This window comes from Poeciliopsis prolifica, unplaced genomic scaffold, assembly GCF_027474105.1.
Source record: "Poeciliopsis prolifica strain line A6 unplaced genomic scaffold, Auburn_PproV2 SCAFFOLD009, whole genome shotgun sequence".
Classification (NCBI taxonomy): Eukaryota; Metazoa; Chordata; class Actinopteri; order Cyprinodontiformes; family Poeciliidae; genus Poeciliopsis; species Poeciliopsis prolifica.
This window is the reverse complement of record NW_026562384.1, coordinates 13,876,234-13,894,093: the sequence shown is the minus strand read 5'-3', so window position 1 is coordinate 13,894,093 and position 17,860 is coordinate 13,876,234. Positions and strand designations below refer to the sequence as shown.

At 39.7% G+C, this 17,860-nt stretch overlaps 1 protein-coding gene across 1 annotated transcript; it reads left to right on the top strand.

The window, feature by feature from the left end:
• The first annotated feature begins 245 nt into the window (after positions 1-245).
• Positions 246-13,066, top strand: kcnk4a (potassium channel, subfamily K, member 4a). The gene is made up of 8 exons (XM_055034829.1): positions 246-614; positions 3,653-3,796; positions 4,372-4,640; positions 7,134-7,251; positions 7,357-7,517; positions 8,613-8,799; positions 10,559-10,695; positions 10,766-13,066. The coding sequence occupies exons 3-8, from the start codon at positions 4,452-4,454 to the stop codon at positions 11,804-11,806; spliced, it is 1,833 nt and encodes a 610-aa protein (XP_054890804.1). The 5' UTR covers positions 246-614; positions 3,653-3,796; positions 4,372-4,451; the 3' UTR covers positions 11,807-13,066.
• The last annotated feature ends 4,794 nt before the right edge of the window (positions 13,067-17,860 follow it).

Genomic DNA, 17,860 nt, shown 5'->3' with positions numbered 1-17,860 from the left:
ATATCTTGGTTTAATCACATAAGTGTTTCCGCAATTATCAACGTCCCTTTGCCTCTTGGTCACAAACACATTATTAGAAGTTGCTGAAGAGCTTCGCAGCTTTTCCAGCCTGCTTTGTTTCACGATGCACATTTTCCTCAAGTGCTTCAAAAACTGTGGACCACAATTCTGGTTTTGAAGAAACAAATGTCTCTTCTTACTTCCCGAAGCGACAGAACCCAGACAAGCGATGGATTTAGACAGAGCCGAGCCGCACGCACCCTGATGTCCAGCTCAGGAAACTCCAGGCCCTCTGCTCTTCCTTTAGCTGTGACGCCATTCCATCAAACATTCACACACATACACACACAGACACAGAGTGCTGTAATGGCCTTCTCATGCACTCCGCCTCATCTTTTCCTTGATCTCCTCCTACCCTCATATGATCCGCTCCCCTCTGCCCGAGTGATGCGGGGTCACGAGAACGGGGGAAACACCTTCCAAGGAGAAAACACACATGCACTCATGCATCCGCATAACACACACACTGAGCTCATCGCTCTCTCCTGAATGGTGGGAGAAGAAGAGTTTGTGCATAAAGTACAGTTGGATACCAACTTTTGCCAAAACTCAAGGTAAGAATCGTCTTTTAGAGTTTTCATTTTTTCCTGTCATAATAAGGAGAAGTGTTTATTTCTTGCATGTCTGTTGTTCTGAGGCCTCTTCTACAAATTTGATCAGAATGTATAAAAGCAGTTTATTAATGTGCTGATCTCACTGCAAAAAAAATGCCCTTCTCAAAACAAGTTGAAAAAAATACGGAAATTTAGACATTTTCCCAGAGTTTAAATGATAGAATCTTCTGGTGGAATCAGCACTTTTTATGAATAGTCAAAAATTAATGGCTTAGGACAGTTTCCTGCATCTTGCTGAAAAGTTACTTGTATGCTTTGTTTTGTTTTAACATAAAACATACTAGAAACTAGTAATCTAGTTTGCACTAGAAACTAGGCAAAAACACTTGGTGAGATTTTGTGTTTTTGCAGCGTTAATACAACCGACAGCCCCAGGCTTGTTTTTTACAGATTTATCCACATGTTTATTTGTCAGCCGGAGTAGCGTCTCTCTTTTTACTGCACCCCCCAAAAAATTCTGTCATTATTTTGTTCCCAAAGCATGAAACCAGAACTGCAACCTGTGATCTCCTGACGTCAGGGTTGGCTCTCTGTTGAATACTTTCAGGCCAGATTATGTCTGAAAGGCCTTTATTTTTGACCTTTGTGGTAAATTCTTGCATAAGAGACTACATTTTCTCCCACAGTCGGTCATCTCGGTCTTTGATGGTTTGTCTGAAGTTTCTACAGCCGTGCCACTAAAATCCTTTCAAGGCTGCAAATTTTAGTTTGGGTTTCTTCTTTGCTTTTGCAGTTTAATCGTTTTTTTTGTTTGTTTGTTTTTCTTTCTTTTTTTTTTTTTTTTTTTGCATTTATGTAGTACTGTAAAAGCCATCTGTTTCCGTTTTGTATTATCATTCAAAATGTTTTTCCTGCAGAGGTCTTAACTCCCTCTGAGGCCTGAAATCTCATGAGATATTATTAAACTGCACGAAACTCCCTAATATGGTTACTTGGGGACTTATAGTTCTTTGTCTAAATATTTCTTTTAATGGCTTAAAGTCATTTTAAACGACTATAGTAAACAGAAAATCTTCTAAGACAAAATTCATCTTTTCTTAGAAAACTTATGTTTATTAAAGTGTTCTTAGATTCTTGAAAACCTTTGAGAATAAAGTTTATTTGTGGTGATTTCTACTTTTCCCCCTTGCATTTCACATGGCTAATAAAACAGGAACATCTTCCCACAATCATCTCTATGCAGAGCCTTGCAAAAGTATTCATACCCACCAGCATTTCCACATATTGTTCCTTTACATCCACAAACGTTGATTTACCTTCTTGGGATTTTATGTGACAGACAAACACAAAACATCACATCACAAAACAACTCTGGGGGAGCTGTAGAGATCCACAGCTCGGGTGGGAGAATCGAGCTGCTCATGCAACCTTCAAATCTATTTCTTTTTACAAATTGTTGAAACAATGGTCTTGCTTAAAGTTATGTATATTTTGGTCAAATTAAGATCAAACTAAACGTTTTGGTCTTTGTCTTGAGGGAAACCAGCACTGCAGCATCATGCAGCATCATGCTGTGGGAATGTTTTTGTTCAGCTGTAACAGGAAATCTGGTCAGAGATGAATGGAAAATGGACAGAGCTAGAGACGGAGTCATCCTGCAAAAAAACCTGTTGGAGGCTGAAAGAATAGAACGGAGGTTCACCTTCCAGCAGGATAAACAATCCTGAATTTACAGCCAGAGCAACAATGGAAGGGTTTAGATTTCAGTGTTTTCCTGTGCAAAAATGGCATAGTCAAAGGCCACATATAAATCCAATTGGGAATCTGTCGCAAGACCTGAAAACTGATATTCAGAGACACGCATGCACTCTACTTTCTGTTAACATGTTTGCACATCACCTTGCTGCTCTAGCTCATATAATCCTCAAGGTTTGTGGAGGCACAGTGGCAAAATGTGGAAATGATGTACAAGTATCAATGCACTATGTATACATTGCAAAAACACAAACTTACAAAGTATTGGTTTTGTTTCTAGAGCAAATATCTTTGTGCCCTTGAAATAAGACACAAATAAGTTACAAGTAACTTTTCAGCAACATATAGGAGCTTGTTTTAATTCCTTCATGGTGATTATTTTATTTATAATATGGGAAAAATGTCCCATCTGTCAGTGGAAGTAGAATCTTTTAATCAGGAATTATTTACTTAAACCAAGCTCTGATATATTGCTGAAAAGTTATTTGTAAGTCAGTTTTGTCGGATTTCAGGATTTTGAGTTTCAGCAGTGACTCTGAGGGGCTTTAAATGTGCAGTGGCACAAACTGAGCTTATCTTCCTCCAGTCCACCACAGTTTGGTAAGATTTGTCCCGTCGTAAATGTAAACCTAAGAATACCTCGTTTATAACTATCCCTGCCTTCACGCTTCTTTCCAAACAGCTAAGCTCCTGATTTATTACCCCACCTGCGCTGATGTTTATCTCAAGATTGGATCTCAGTGTGTCGACCTGCTTTCTCCAACCTAATAGCTCAGCACAATATCAGAATGTGCCAGCAAAGGTTTAGACAACGATATGACAAAACACATCTGTCAGGGCTGGTTAGCAGGACTCCCCACGCAAAACAAAGGCAGCAGTCCATTAGAGCAGAATGCTAACAGTTGGCCTGGTTCTGGGAAATCTCAGAACACTGTCAGAGTCCACATGGCGGCGACTGGGTCTGCTTGACCCGGGCTGAGCAGCTCCTAAATCCCAGCCCTGTTTCTCTGAGCGCCTGTCTCTGAGGTAAACACGGCTCAAAGAAAAGCCTGAGGAGCCAAGAGAAGATAAGAGATAAACCTGGTTTTCGATTAATGCTGTGTGATGTTTCTCTGGAAGCTTGGCAGAGTCTAATCATCTCAGGCTGCTGGCAGGGTGGCCTGCATTTTGTCACTTTTGCACCAGTTTTTGTGCTAAATTCCCTCCAGTAGTGTTCAATGGAAGAGCTTTAAGAGAAGCTGGAAAGTGTTTGTGCGTTGACGCGTACCTTTGTGTGCCCACAGGTGTTTAAATGGCTTGAATGGAGCAGACATGGAGCCACACTTCTCCTCTTCTGAGCGCTGAAGATACAACCAGGAAAAGATTGTTTTTCTCCAAATGATCTCTGAAGGTTTAACATGGGATGAGCCTGCCATCAGTACATTGAGGTACAGTCTCTGCTGTACTTGTACTATGAAAGAAGCAATAAAGGGCTCATTAAGATATTTGTTTTACACCACGGTACATTATCTCTCTTCTAAATTGAGCCTACCAGGATACAAGCTGATTGTTGCATCCCAAAATATGCAACAATCTCACATATTTTCAGCAATAAACTCTAACACCATTTATGTAGTAATAACTTTTATGGAAACCCATTGTCCACCGTCGATATCTTTCTAAAACCTTTCACAAAATTTCAGTTGCCGTTAAGAAGTAGACGGAAAAGTCACAATCTTCTTTTCTTACAAAATGGAAAAAAGCTTCAAGAAGAAATTCAAAAATGTAGTTTATTTTTAAATAAAATTATAAATTACAAATAAACTTAGGGGGAAAATTGGGAGCTATTTAATGCAGTAGCTGTTAACATAAATTTACCCATCTGACCTTGTCTGATTATAGTTTGACCCACAGATATAAGAAGAGTCTTTGTTTCTTCCCAGAACACTTGTGCACCTTGTTTGTATATATCTGCACTCATGCATACAGCGCTTGTCTAAAGGAACTTCCTGTTTATGGCCAGCTGCATCCTGGTGCATCCTGACTGAGACCTCGGACCCGCCCCCGAGCCCAGGAGGGGTAGGGGAGACGAGAAGGAGAAAAATGCGATGCACCACCCTCACCACCTTGCTGACGGGGGTCATGCTGTACCTGGGCATGGGAGCGCTCGTTTTTGTCACCCTGGAGACGCCAAAGGAGAGCAAGGCACATGTGAATCTGCTCAAGGCCAAGCAGGACTTCCTCAGCAACAACTCCTGCGTCACTGAGGTTGATTTCCAAGAACTTGTGAAGGTATCGTCAGACACATGAAGAAAATATTTCTGCTGAATTTCCTGTTCTTTACTGCATTCATTTATGTATGTCTATATATATATTTATATGTGTGTGTGTGTTTAAATATGAGTAACCTTTGATGTTTTTCCACAATTTTTCATGTTACAACCACAAACTAAAAGGAATTTCATTGGAATTTTATATATATTTGGAAGGAAAATAATAAGACATTAACAAATTCCTTTCCTTTTGGGTGTAAAACAACCTTTAAATGTGTAACCCTCTTATGTTTGATTGAGCTCCAGTAGGTTGTCTTTATGACACTCTCAGGTTCACTGCATTTATTCTAACAAAAAAGAAAATCAAGTTGGTGGTTAACGTCAGTCCAGCAGCTTCTGCTCCAACACATCAAATAAAATTCAACCAATAACTCTGAACAAACTTCAGAGCACTTAGCAATTGTAAAATTAAATATAGCTAAAATGCACAACATTAATAAGTTAGAAACTTATACAAAACATAGCAAGATTCCTAATGAAACAATGAATATGATTAGATTTGTCTAAAATATATGCTTATAAAGAAAACACAGAGTTGATCCTAATACATACCACCATGACAGACAGCAACAGAAAAAAGTAGGAGGAGCCTCCGACTTCAGAAAACATGAAACATCAATAAATGTTGTGTGACTGCGGCTCTATTTAATGTCCTTTAGATAACATAATGATCACCTCATCACATGACTGTGCCCACATGCTAGGAAGCATTCTCACGTTTTTCTCTTTGAATGTTATCAAAATTAAAGCAGACGGTGTTAGCTTGCAGACTTTCATCACGTTCTTTCAAAACAGTGCAGCATAACTTTCACCAAATAAATCTCACTTATGTAGTATGTCTGCACCACGTAAAGGTCACTGTTGTCTTTAACTCATTTTATTGACATATTTCAATAAATATTTAGCTATACACAGGAGCTCTAAGTTATTCTGCAAAACAAGCCCTACTGATCACTGATCGGTCACTGCAATAATTAGGATCTTCAAGGTTTTGGTTTTTACGGATATACGATATTTAATCCTGGGAAGATAGGAAAGTGTCTTGCATTGTTTTCATCAAAGAATAAGAGACTTTACTATATTTGGAAATACTCTTATAAAAACATTCTCTGGCATTTTCAGCTATCTGCTGCCGCTCTATGTTAATTACCTGGCATCTCATCAGAACTGAACAAAAAGATTTGAATGGATTATGATGGAAATTCAAGCTTCACAGAGAAGGAAGGCAACGGTGATATGAACATTCATTGTGCAGAAACTATTTGGGCTCGCTTGCACAGGGAAAAAACACCGTTGGTTTATGATGCCTGTCAAAAAATACGACTCCATTAATTTGAGTTATAACAACCACCTGCCATCTTTTCTCTGAGCGGCGCCCTGTGATCTCCTCTGGCGTTTTTCTGAAGAACGGGAAGAGAGAGGAGGACGCTGCAAACGGAAAAGCAGAGAGGAACAGTTTACAGTGACGAAAATAAAAACGCACCTGCTAAAAATCCCAGGATTTTGTGACATCAAGAAATCTTCAAGAAGATATGTTTCCACCTTTCATTATGTGACATGAATCCTGTTCAGTACAGGTGAAATATTTTATTTTGTGCACCTTTCCATTGATAAAGGTTAATATAACATATATATAACATAATTAACCTTAAATACAGTTCAACTCTTTGTGTAAAATTGTCTTTACCTTTGCCTTGTTTAGTTATGTTGAGTCTGGTTAAATTGAACTAAAGTTTTTGTTTCCAATGACAATATATAATTTTGGCACAGAAATAATACTCTGGGCTTACTTTCTGTAGGTGGAACAAAGTTCTTGGTCAACATAGATGAAACTATGAACACTTCCTAATACCAGTGAGTTTTGTACAAGAACCTAGGTTTTTGTATTTTAATTTCACTTTCAGTCAAAGAGAAAATGAAGTTATTGAAGGGCCTGAACAGATGCCAAAAGCTAAATCTGAGAGAAACTCTGTGGGATCGCCTACAAGAGACGTCCTCACAATCCCAAAGATTTGGAGAACAAGCCAGAAAGGGAAATATTTCCTCATCAAAATGGTGCATGTTCATCGCATCCTGCTTCAGAAAAATTATTAAGTAATTAATTATCTGGTGAAACACAATAACATAAATTAAATAGATTCCATTTCTGCTGATCATACCAGATACATTTTGTTTATTTGTAGTGAAACAAAATTGCAAAAATAATCATATTTTTGTGCAGGATCATATTAGATTCGTATTTAATTTCACATTTTTTACTAGTATGTTTACAAGCTAAACAACAAAGATTTTCCCATCTGCTATTGAATATTTCACATTTTAATTTATCACTTTTCTTTAAGTTGGTTCAATAAATTTGCATGTGGAATGAGGAAAATTACAAATAAAGCTACAATGAGTATATTTTTGCAAGAACTGGTCATTTACATGTGAACTACATGTTGCTTTGCAGGAACTGGTGTCTGCTGTCGATGCAGGCCTGGACATAAGCAACCTGCCTTCCAACCTGACCAGCCGCTGGGACCTGGGCTCCGCTTTCTTCTTCTGTGGTACCATCATCACCACCATAGGTAAAGAGCAACAAAATGCATTTATCTGATTGTCTTAACCAACGATCGCTCTCAAATATTTGCAATATCGATTCTCATTGTGATGTTTTGTTGTGTATCCACCAGGCTTTGGGAATCTGTCCCCTCGGACGTGGCTTGGCCAGCTGTTCTGTGTGTGTTACGCCCTGGTCGGGATCCCCATGTTCGGCTTCCTGCTTGCTGGAGTGGGCGATCACATGGGCACGGTGCTGCGGAGAGCTGTGGGCAAGATTGAGGATCTGTTTTTGGTGAGAATGAACTGTCCTGTACGCAAACTGAACTTCAGTCTAAGCCTGGGAAAGAAAAGACATCTAATGACTTTCTGACTCAAAATGGCAACTGAGAGCTACATTTCTGAACCTGAGCCTTTGCTATCAAAGTATCAACAATTATATTGGATTGTCGATTCAGGCCCATTTCTCATTAAATTAACACCATCACACTGTCACCTGGACACTGGGATTAGTTATTCAGAGCTAATCTGGTAAACCTAATTCCACCTTTGAAGCAATTATTGCCCTGTTGTGCTCTCAGAATACTAACAGGTTTTTCCATGAATCTTTCCTACTTATCCTACTACAGCAATACCATCACATCTGTACAAAGAAGTTTTTTATGATCTAAGGTTTTTTTCTTTTACCCTGAGAGGTTTCTGCACCTCTACCTTCAGTTGGAGCCTTACTTTGAGGAGAAAACAACATGTCATCAGCTAAAATGCAATTAAGAGCTATGAAAAGCACTGCACAGTCACAGGGTGGCTTTGCTCTGGTACAATTTAATCTGGACCAGCACATCTTTTCAGAGAAACATGCACAAACTCAAAAATCTGTTTTTGAATTACTGGATTGAGATTATTTTTGAGCGTGCTTCACAACTTTTGTAAGTTTGTATTATAATCCCTGAAAGCTTCTATTGTGCTGTAGATCACCATCTTTAAGCAGCAGATGAGACAAATGTGAATCTAAATTCAAACTTTATATGGTTCCATGTCAGTTTTCTGTTGTGTGAGTTTCCAGTGAGCTATTTTATGCGTCTTCACATTTGAATGCAATGCTTCAAGGGTTATTGTTAGAAATGGGTGTCCATGGTGGTTTACAGACCCATTTTAAACACAACTCACCCATGAAAAGAAGAGGCATGTGGGAGGGCTGGGTGACTTACTCCGCCTCCTGAATACCATCTGCTCGGAAAAGGACGCAAAGATTTAATAGAGGAAGATGCATTTCTGTATTTCAACATTTTAGCTGAAGTATAACTGGACATATGCTGTTTATTAAACCAGCGTGAAAACATCACAAGTCTAAACTACATATTTAAATCTGCTGTTGCTGTCTCTTTTGCAGAAACGTAAAATCAGGTCCACAACTGTACGTGTGATGTCAGCAGTTCTCTCCATCCTCATTGGCTGCTTGATCTTCCTCGCTGTCCCCACGGTCGTGTTTCAGAAAGTGGAGCGGTGGTCGTTTCTGGAGTCGCTGTACTTCGTGGTCATCACCCTCACTACTGTTGGATTTGGAGACTTCGTACCAGGTGCTGACATGCATCCCCGTGTCTTATGACAAGCTTGTGTTGCTTTCTCGCCACCGTAGTCGAGACTCACTCAAGAAATCACAAGCACCAGGTTGCAAAAAAACAATTTTCTCAACAGAAGATAATGTTTTTGCATATTTTTTCTTGTCTTTAGATTGAGAACACAAAGTTTTATATTTTTCTTAATTTTAAAACATAAAAATGGAAAAAGCAGAGGTTCAAAAATGACAACATTTCTCCAGTAATTTATCTATTTTCCAAAAGGACCCACATAATTTGTGGCATTAAATGAGTTTTGTTTCATTAAACTGGTGAAAATGGTTCTTTGGATTGCAATGGCTGCAGATCTGCCAGCCCGTGGTTATAATATGTGTCAAAAAATATGACTATTACTCACACCACCAAAGCCTCTTCGTAACAACTGCTTGCTATGGTGATGCCTGCTTTTTGTTGTTGTAAGAAGTAAGTTCAAAGGTGAACCAACCCAGAATCTGGAAATGTTAAGCCTGCGACAAACATTTGCTGTGCATGAAAATTAAATAACATACTGCCAACTTTTCTTGAACCCTAAATTGCCACATTTGTGATGCTGGACAATAAATACTTTCCTAATTGCAGTTGCACCATCTCAGCACTGCATCCTTTTCAAGGTTATGTAAGAATCACCAACCAGCTGAAGTCATATGTGCTGCACTTCAGAACAGATATTTGTTGTGGTTGCCACATAATGTTTTATGTTTCAGACTTTCAGTGGAAGACAGGGCATGAAATGGCTCTAGTTAACTCAAAATAACATCTCAGAGCGGTAAACATTGCTAACAGAGCATCAATCACCAAATAGGCAAGAATGAGCTTCTGAAACTAACACGCTCTTTGTTGGTAAAGACTTGTGCTTAAGTGCTGAAACAACAATGACAGAAACATTGAGCTGAACAGAGAGTGGCAGGCTTTGGGATGAGAGGCGAAATGTCTTCTAGAAACAGGAAAAGTCTCTTGCTTAAGCACTTGGGATTGTCTGGAGGAGTGAGGATCTACTCCTCCAGGATCTTTACTGCTCTTTCCAGGCTAATAAAGATTTATTTCAAACATACGGAACAATGCTGATTTGGGCCCCTTCTCTCCAGATTAACCCCACAGTCTCCTAAACCTGCTTAGATGTTGAACCACGACTTTAATACATAAAATCTGAAAACCTTAGTAAGTGTGAAATCACTTCTAACCATGTTGTGCTCTCAGTAATCTCCAAAGTAGGTTTTCACTACTGCTTTCTATCATACCACAATGATAAAGCTGTAGATTTGACATCTGTGTGGAGAGGTTGTCATAAAATCTACATCTGCCTATATATATATATATATAGGAGGTTTCTGTGCTTCTAACATCAGTTTCAGCCTTACTGTGGAAAATAAATGTCTTCAGGAATTTCATCAGCTTGCTAGAACATACATATGAAATGTGTTTCTGATGTCAGTGTGAAAAGGTGATGTTCTCATGTTTAATGGAAAGTTTTGAGGGTTTTGAGTTGGAGATCTTGCAAGTTTGCTCATTTGGAAGTGCTTTTCTACTCCTAGTCATTATGTGCATTTTCATGTAAGAGCTGCTGAACTAGTGGTGGGATGAAAATTGAGACAAATTTAGAAAATGGCAGGAACCCATGACATGATGGGTAATCTTTGTTGTTATATTGTTTTGTCTTTTTTATTGACTGCAGTTAACCAGATAAATATAAGGCCTTCCTAAGTACAGCATTCTTCTTCAGGTGGAGGTTATGAAGGTGGGACATTCTTCAAGCCTCTTGTGTTGTTGTGGATAGTTTTTGGCTTGGCCTACTTTGCCTCCATCCTCACCATGATAGGCAACTGGCTGAGGGTTCTGTCCAAGAAGACGCGTGCTGAGGTGAGAGATTTGAAGGTCAGGAAACTTAATCAAGAGAGACATGAAGCATCATTCCCTCTGTTGCTTTCAGATGGAGGAGTTAAGAGCCCACGCCACGGACTGGACCCAGAACATGGACTTCCGCATCCCAAACCCGCTGGAATTCAACGACCCTTTCCTTCTTCAACGGCGGCGTTGGAAACGCAGTGAGCGACGTCGCATCCGCCGGGGAGCCCACGGCACCCTGGGACACTGGGCTCGAGGTGGCTCTGAGAACGGACACTTGCCGAACCGGTGGGCCGGCCTCTCCAGCTCCATGTGCCACCTGGAGGGTCAGTCCTCTCTAGAGAGGGCTGGGGTGGCCAAGCCTCGGCCGCGGGGCAGCGCAGCTGGAGAGCCAGCCGTCCCAAAAGCAGCTCTGAGGAGCAGACCAGATGCTGCTGTTGGTGTTCAGGGACAAGGAAGGCCCTTTCACCAGGTTCTGGCCCGCTCGTTCTCCCTCCCTGTGGCCCGATCCACCTCAGAGCTGGACTCCACAGGTACAGCCATGCAGGAGGGCTCCCTCTATGAGTCTGTGTATGACTCCCAGTCAGATGGCTCATCCGTGTCTTTGACATTCTCAGTGCTCCACAGTTTCCTAGGCTCTCATCCCTTCAGCACCATGGAGGAAGGGGGTATGAGGAGCTTACAAATAGCCACAGAACATGAAAAAGACCAAAGCATTTCACAGAAATCTGAATCTGAACTAAACAGTGCCTGCAGTCAAACCCCACCTCAAAGTTTTCCCCCTTGCTCCCCTCCTCCCACACCTGAACTGCCCCCTCCATCCCCTCACCCCTCATCAGACTGCCAGCTGCTGAATTTCTTCGGAGAGAACTTGGCCTTCATTGACGAGTCTTCAGACACGCTCAGCGACCTCACTGAGCCCACAGTAAGCAAAGAGAAAAGGAGACGACCACGCAAGCCCAAGCGGAAGAGCGTGAAGAAACGACCGACACACAGGTGGAGCCCCCTGCAGGTGAGAAGGCCCAGCATGGAGCCACCATCTAATCCCCCAACACCTCCTCCAGAATGCTCTCCTTCAGACATTTCTCTCACAGAGACCCAGACAGATTCAGCTCCTGGCCTTTGATGGCCCCCCATAAATACAGCATACTGCCAAAGTTTGTGTGACAAACCTTGACGCCTTGCCACGCTGCATCTTGAATCATGAAGTTCTCGGAGGTCATCAATGAAGTCAGCTCCCAAACTTCAACTTTATATGTTTGCTAATCAGCATCTGGACTGACTCTTCTGTTCCCTACTGGCGCTGATCGTTTAGGGGTTGATTCATGTTTACATCTTATGCCGACTGTCATATTTATGCCTTTGTTAAAAATAGACTCCATGTAAACCAAGGTTCATATTTCATTAATTGCATTTTTTCCTTTAAACATCACACATTATCTGAAGTTTCAGCGCAGTAAACACTAAGATTTCCAAGAACCAGCTAGAAAGAGCTGTGTTCTAAAAACATGCTGAAACAGTGATACAGTACAACTTGTTCTTTTCCAGTTTGTTAAGTTTTTCATTCAGACAAACATATTCTCATCCATTGCCACGGCGTGTTTGGATGAAAGCTAAGATTAAATTTTGCATTCACTCTGATGTTGGACTTTCCAAGATGGTTGGAAAATACACAAAGAGATTCCCTGAAGTCTAAATCCAACACAAAAGTGAAAATCCAATATGGCTGCCTCCTGTTTAAATGATGCATAAATAAATGGTTTATTTGCATCCTTTTGGACCGTTTGTTTCCCATATGATCTTTAACACACACCTATAAATATTCATATAACCTGTGGTCAGTGAACATGTTTCTTTGGTGCTTAAATAAACAGAAGAATCTTAGCGCATCACACTGGTTTTCTGGCTTCCAACTAGGTAATTGAGAAGTCGGGTTCGATGTTATTGTTGGTTAGTTCGCTGCTTTTAGCATCATTATAAACTATCTCTCAAAATATCGGGGGTTGACGCCAAACATTTCTGATTGTTATAAGGCAGAATCTTGAAATCCTTCTCTGTATTTAAAGTTTTTCAGCCTTAAATTTTACTCGAGGTGGCATTAAAAAGTCTTAAATTGAATTTGCTGAAAGCTGCAGATGTGTGTCGGGTCTTTTGAAGCCTCTAACACAGTTTCTCCCAGGACTCGATCAATCTTCTCTGTTCCTGCTGGGACAGGAAAAGCATCCCACAGCATGATGCTGCCACCAGTGTGATTGACAGAATGTTCAAAGTAAAAGTAAGTGTGAGTTTTCTCAAAGTTGTGTATTTATTTTCTTCTATATCATACTTATGTGTTACTTTTCATGGTCTATAACTTAAAATCCCAATAAAATAGATTTGAGCTCTGGTTGGTTCTCTTGTTGCTCAGGTTTTAGTGTATTAACTAAACTGATGACAACACACTGTGTCAAAGCTTGTACTGGACACCTCCCAGTTAAAACAGGATAACACTGCAAGGGCCAGAACCACAACATCAAACTCAAGATCCAAGATATTTAAAACCTGGTAAGATCATCACATGTGTTCAGAATCAGTGTCAGTGATTCATGAGTTGGGAACAAAAAAAAAAACTTTTAAGTCTGAGGTTTTAAAGTCATATAAGGGATAAAGGAAACAGGGGGTTTCAATTTCTTGAAACCACTCATGAATATTTTAAAGAATCAAAATAGTAAAAGCCATAAAATCTACCCAGTGTTGTGAAAGCTCCCCAAAATAATCACTGAATTACCACCTCACAGTGGAGGACTGTTTCATATTTTGGCCAAAAAATTTTCAACTGGAGAAAAACAGGAAAAAAAGGGATAAAGTATGAATGGACGTCCTAAAAAAAACAAGGAAACCTCAAGGTTTTACTAGATTTAATGTGTACCAACTTCTATGAGATGTTTCAAAGTCAGCTTCATTTTTAACATCTTTTACATTTGTTTTGTTTTTTATTGCATATTCACCAGTTATTTATGTTTGCCATGACTTTCAGCAGCGTTCTCTAAAACATCAAGACTTATAGTGACATCATAAGGCTCATTATGGAGCATATATTTAAAATATTTAATTTTGGTTCCGTCTACAGTTTTGGTCAGTCATAAAGTTCCTCATCCAAACGTCTACGGCTCTCTTATAGCGGCTTTTGTAAGATCTGATTTGTTTTTATTATGTTTCTTTTTCTTGACCTAAAAGTCGTAAGAGAAGATGCTTGAGTTCTGGTCTCAAAATCTTGAGCTAAAATAAAACACGGGTCCACCAGTGGGATGAAAAATGCAACAAGTACATTTTGAACCCTCAAAAATGTTAAATATGTGCAGCAAAGCATATAAAACCAGTAGAGAATTGCGGATGCTCTGTGAAGCAGAAGATGCGTAATGATCTGCACCCTGAGACCTGAGTGAGCTCATTTCTTGGTAAATGAGGGGTAAACAGTCAGTTCCTGCATACTCAGAGTCAAGATCTAGTTCACAAAGATATCGTGGCATTAAGCCCTCGTCTGGGGCCAAAATAAGTAACAGACTGAGGCCGTGCTCAGATCCAGGCTCCCGCAGATTTTGTACTTTGTTGACAGAAGGCGAGAAAGAGAGGAAGGTGGTGGGCCAAGTGCGATGCATCAGCAGTTCAGTCGCTGTGACTCCTCAGGCTGTTTTTACTGCGTCTGGGTTTGTAATCTCAAACCGGTTTCATTTTTAGACTTTCTTTGTGGGAGTAAATAACACTATTTGCAAATTGCAAAGTGTTAAAATTTAATGCTCAACAAACAGAACGTTTTAAAGACATCAGTTTACTAAATTTAACAAAGTCAAGGGCCAGGGTTCAAGGTAAACTCTTCCCACTGGGTTGAGGGTGAGAGTCCGCATCAGGAGGAGGAATCCAAGCATCTTTGTTTGTGCATGAAACAAAGAAACAACAGCATTAATGTTTGAACTCAGGAAGAGTTCAGAAATCAATACTAGGTGGAATAACCAGACAGTTTTCAGTCCAGCGGTCTCTTTATTTTTTCCAGAACTCTAATACAAAATTATAACTTGTATAAGAACTTTAAACTGTTTTAAAATGCATTAAGGGTTTATTTTGTATAGTTTAATAAATTAAATTCAGTGTGGACAACTATAGCGAAGGTGTCTCCTTAATGAAACCAGTAGCTTGTTCTGAATCATATTTCAGTTCTAACGTTTGTCCCAAAGTTTCTTCCAAAGCAGGAAGGAAAACAAAACTCAGGAAGGAGTGTTTGACCAGCGAGAAGGTGAGAGCACAGGAAAAATTGACAAGCATAAACAAAGAGAACAAATGGAGAAAAACACTTATTACAGCGATAACAGGATAGAGATCCTGTCTAGTGTAAAGTCTTCACGTCTTGAGTTGGCATTCGCATTGAATCACAGTGTAATCACAAACCTTAAAGTATTTTAATAGGATTTCACCAATGAGTCAATACTTTGTGGAGCCACTTTTTGATTTACCTAGATTTGATTTATTGATCAAATCTAGGTCTGGACTTTGGCTAGGCCATTCCGACACATCAATTTGCTGTCGTCCAAACTGTCCCCTTGTGTTTTCAACAGGATTGCTTTAGAGCCGTTCATGCTTGCATTAACTCGTGTCTTGCTTCTTCCTGCAAGAGAAAAATAACCCACAGCATGATCAGTGGGGCCGACATAACGCTGTTTGTTTGCCTAATTTTACTCTGAAGAAAACTGATTTTATTTAGAGATTTGAGAATAAAGTGAGTTGAATACAAATGCACACTCTTTTCAGAATTTTAAAATGTGTAGGATTTTATTTTATTTCACAATTATGCAGAAAAACTATTAAATAAACTAGATAAAATGGATAGGAGTGCTGGGTTCGAATCAGACAAAATGTGAAAAATTTAATGTAATACTTTTTGACGAAGATAAATAGAAAAGGTTTAGAGAGAAGCAGAAGTTTGCATCACTATAATGGACATGTTGCTGAATAATCTGAGTATTTCTCAGATTTAGCATCAGATTACCTGTATGTAAATTAATCTACATCTCTCCTTAAACTGACTCAGCCTTTTCTTCATATATGGAGTTCAATTACAGGTATCACACCCTCCTCTGTGGAACAGAGGGGCTTTAACAGGCCCTCCGCTCCACTTCTCTAGCAACTCCTCAAAGGTTTTAATAATCCTGAGGCTGCAGATCCATATCTGAACCTCAATCCTCCTCTGCAGCTTGTATAAACCTCAGTTGGCTTTTATGGTGCGCGCCGTTGCCCCGAGAAGTTGTATATTGAATTTAGCTGCCCGAAAAAGTAGAAATGACTTCAGTTGGGACTCTGATCCAAAAGCTGCACTGTGAGGTCATGAGGTGCATGTAAGGAAGAATTGCCTTCTGTTCTGTTTTACAGCTTCTGTCAAAGGCTGTCTTTACATTTTCAGTCAGTGTGAGTGAATGTGTGATGAACCAGGACCATGAATCATGGCGTCTGTATGTTTTGCATGTATGAGAGGGCTCTCTATGCCCCGGGGGTCTACACACATTCAAATATGGCTCCTTTTTTTTTTTTTTTTTTAAGAAAAAAGGGTGTGCGTGAGAAAGCAAGGGTCAACAACCAGAGTGTGTGTGCCTCTCATAGACAAGGTTCCAGTGTGAGAGCAAACAGCAAGGAGCTCTATCGTGGGATAAGTACAGGTTGGACATAACAAGGGGTAGTTAAGTGGAAAGGACTAACAGATGCTGGGGGGAAGAAGGAGCCTCACCACAGCTGAAGTCCTGACACCCCAACACATGAGACGCATTTATATACAGTGAAAACGTAGCTTTGCTGCGGCTCAGACAAACAAGTTTACTGCTACGGCTGCAAAAACAGTTTGTACCTCTTTAAACTATTTTAGCTTCAGAGGCATCTTGAATGTGTCCTTCGATGTTGAAACAGACAAACTGCTGCATTCACAACGCTAAGGAGCCGAACGAGTCAAATTATAAAAAAAACATCACTTCTGCGACAAGTGCTTTTAAAATTGCATTGAACTGAAATGAAACTGCGGTGAAAACATTAGTCAACACCTTTAAAAGCCGTTTCCGATTAAAAAACAAATAAGACTGGGATCTGATTGCAGAGGTGGGACCAAGTCGGTGTTTTGCAAGTCTCAAGTCAGCCTCAAGTTTATCCTGAAGTCCTGATCAACTCTCAAGCAAAGACTTGAAAAAGTCGAGTCAAGCCCAAAGTCTGAAACTTGGAATTTCAAGTCCCTTTGAGTTTTTTTTTTTGTTTGTTTGTTTTTTGACAATGTTGCAGTTGTATACTAGATGTAAATATTAAATTATGTGTTCTTTTTAAAATCTGTATTTATCTAAAACCTAATTTGAGCAGCTGTACACCAAGCATAAAAACACCACCTCCATCTTGCACAGTTCAGGCACAGAACATGGGACCCCGCTCTCTAGCTGCATTATTTGTGGATGCGTTTGAAGGACTGGATTTATGACAGCATAAAATATAAGTGAACACTAAGATGTGTCATCAACATGGCACAGAGTACACTCGCTAACAACAAGGAAATAGCTAAAGCCTAAGCTAAAGAAAAGTAGCTTCCACCTCCTGTTCTTTGTGCAACTTCAAATACCAAATGTTGACATTGTTGCATCTCAATCTGAGATCCTCTTCAAGCAGGTTTTGCATTTTGCACTCTGCTTTTTTTTAATACTTTATTGTTGATTTACTCAAAAGACATTTGTCTGTGGCTTTTTTCACCCGATTTTTAATTTATTAAATATTGTTAATTTGATTGGTTGTGCTGCAGCTTACGTCAGCTCTGTTAATAAGGAATGAGTGAAATTAATTAATGGGGCCCACTTAATAATATGTGTTTTTAACGTTAGATTTTGGGTAAAATATCACGTTTCTCAAGTAAACACTCAAGTCCCATGTCAATGGTGTAAAAGTCAAATCTAGCCCAAGTCTGAACAATTTTTCAAGTCAAATCTAAAGTCTTAATATTAATGACTAGAGGCCCCACCTCTGCCTTGTTGATGGTTTTAAAAAGCCCTACAGTCTCTTTGAGTCAGTAAATTTGTTCAATAATACTTCTACCCAGTAAAAAAAGACCAGTTCAGATAGTTAAACTTCCCAAAAGTAACGGAGGATGAGTGTATGTAAACTTCTGGCTGGAACTCCACCTCCGAAA

What these genes read in the sequence shown, in the direction of transcription:
- kcnk4a (XM_055034829.1), top strand. Translation starts at nt 4,452, where the DNA reads ATGCGATGCACCACCCTCACCACCTTGCTGACGGGGGTCATGCTGTAC. An exon ending in TACCATCATCACCACCATAG is followed by an intron (nt 7,252 to 7,356) that starts GTAAAGAGCAAC and finishes TGTATCCACCAG; the next exon opens with GCTTTGGGAATCTGTCCCCT. An exon ending in AGATTGAGGATCTGTTTTTG is followed by an intron (nt 7,518 to 8,612) that starts GTGAGAATGAAC and finishes TCTCTTTTGCAG; the next exon opens with AAACGTAAAATCAGGTCCAC.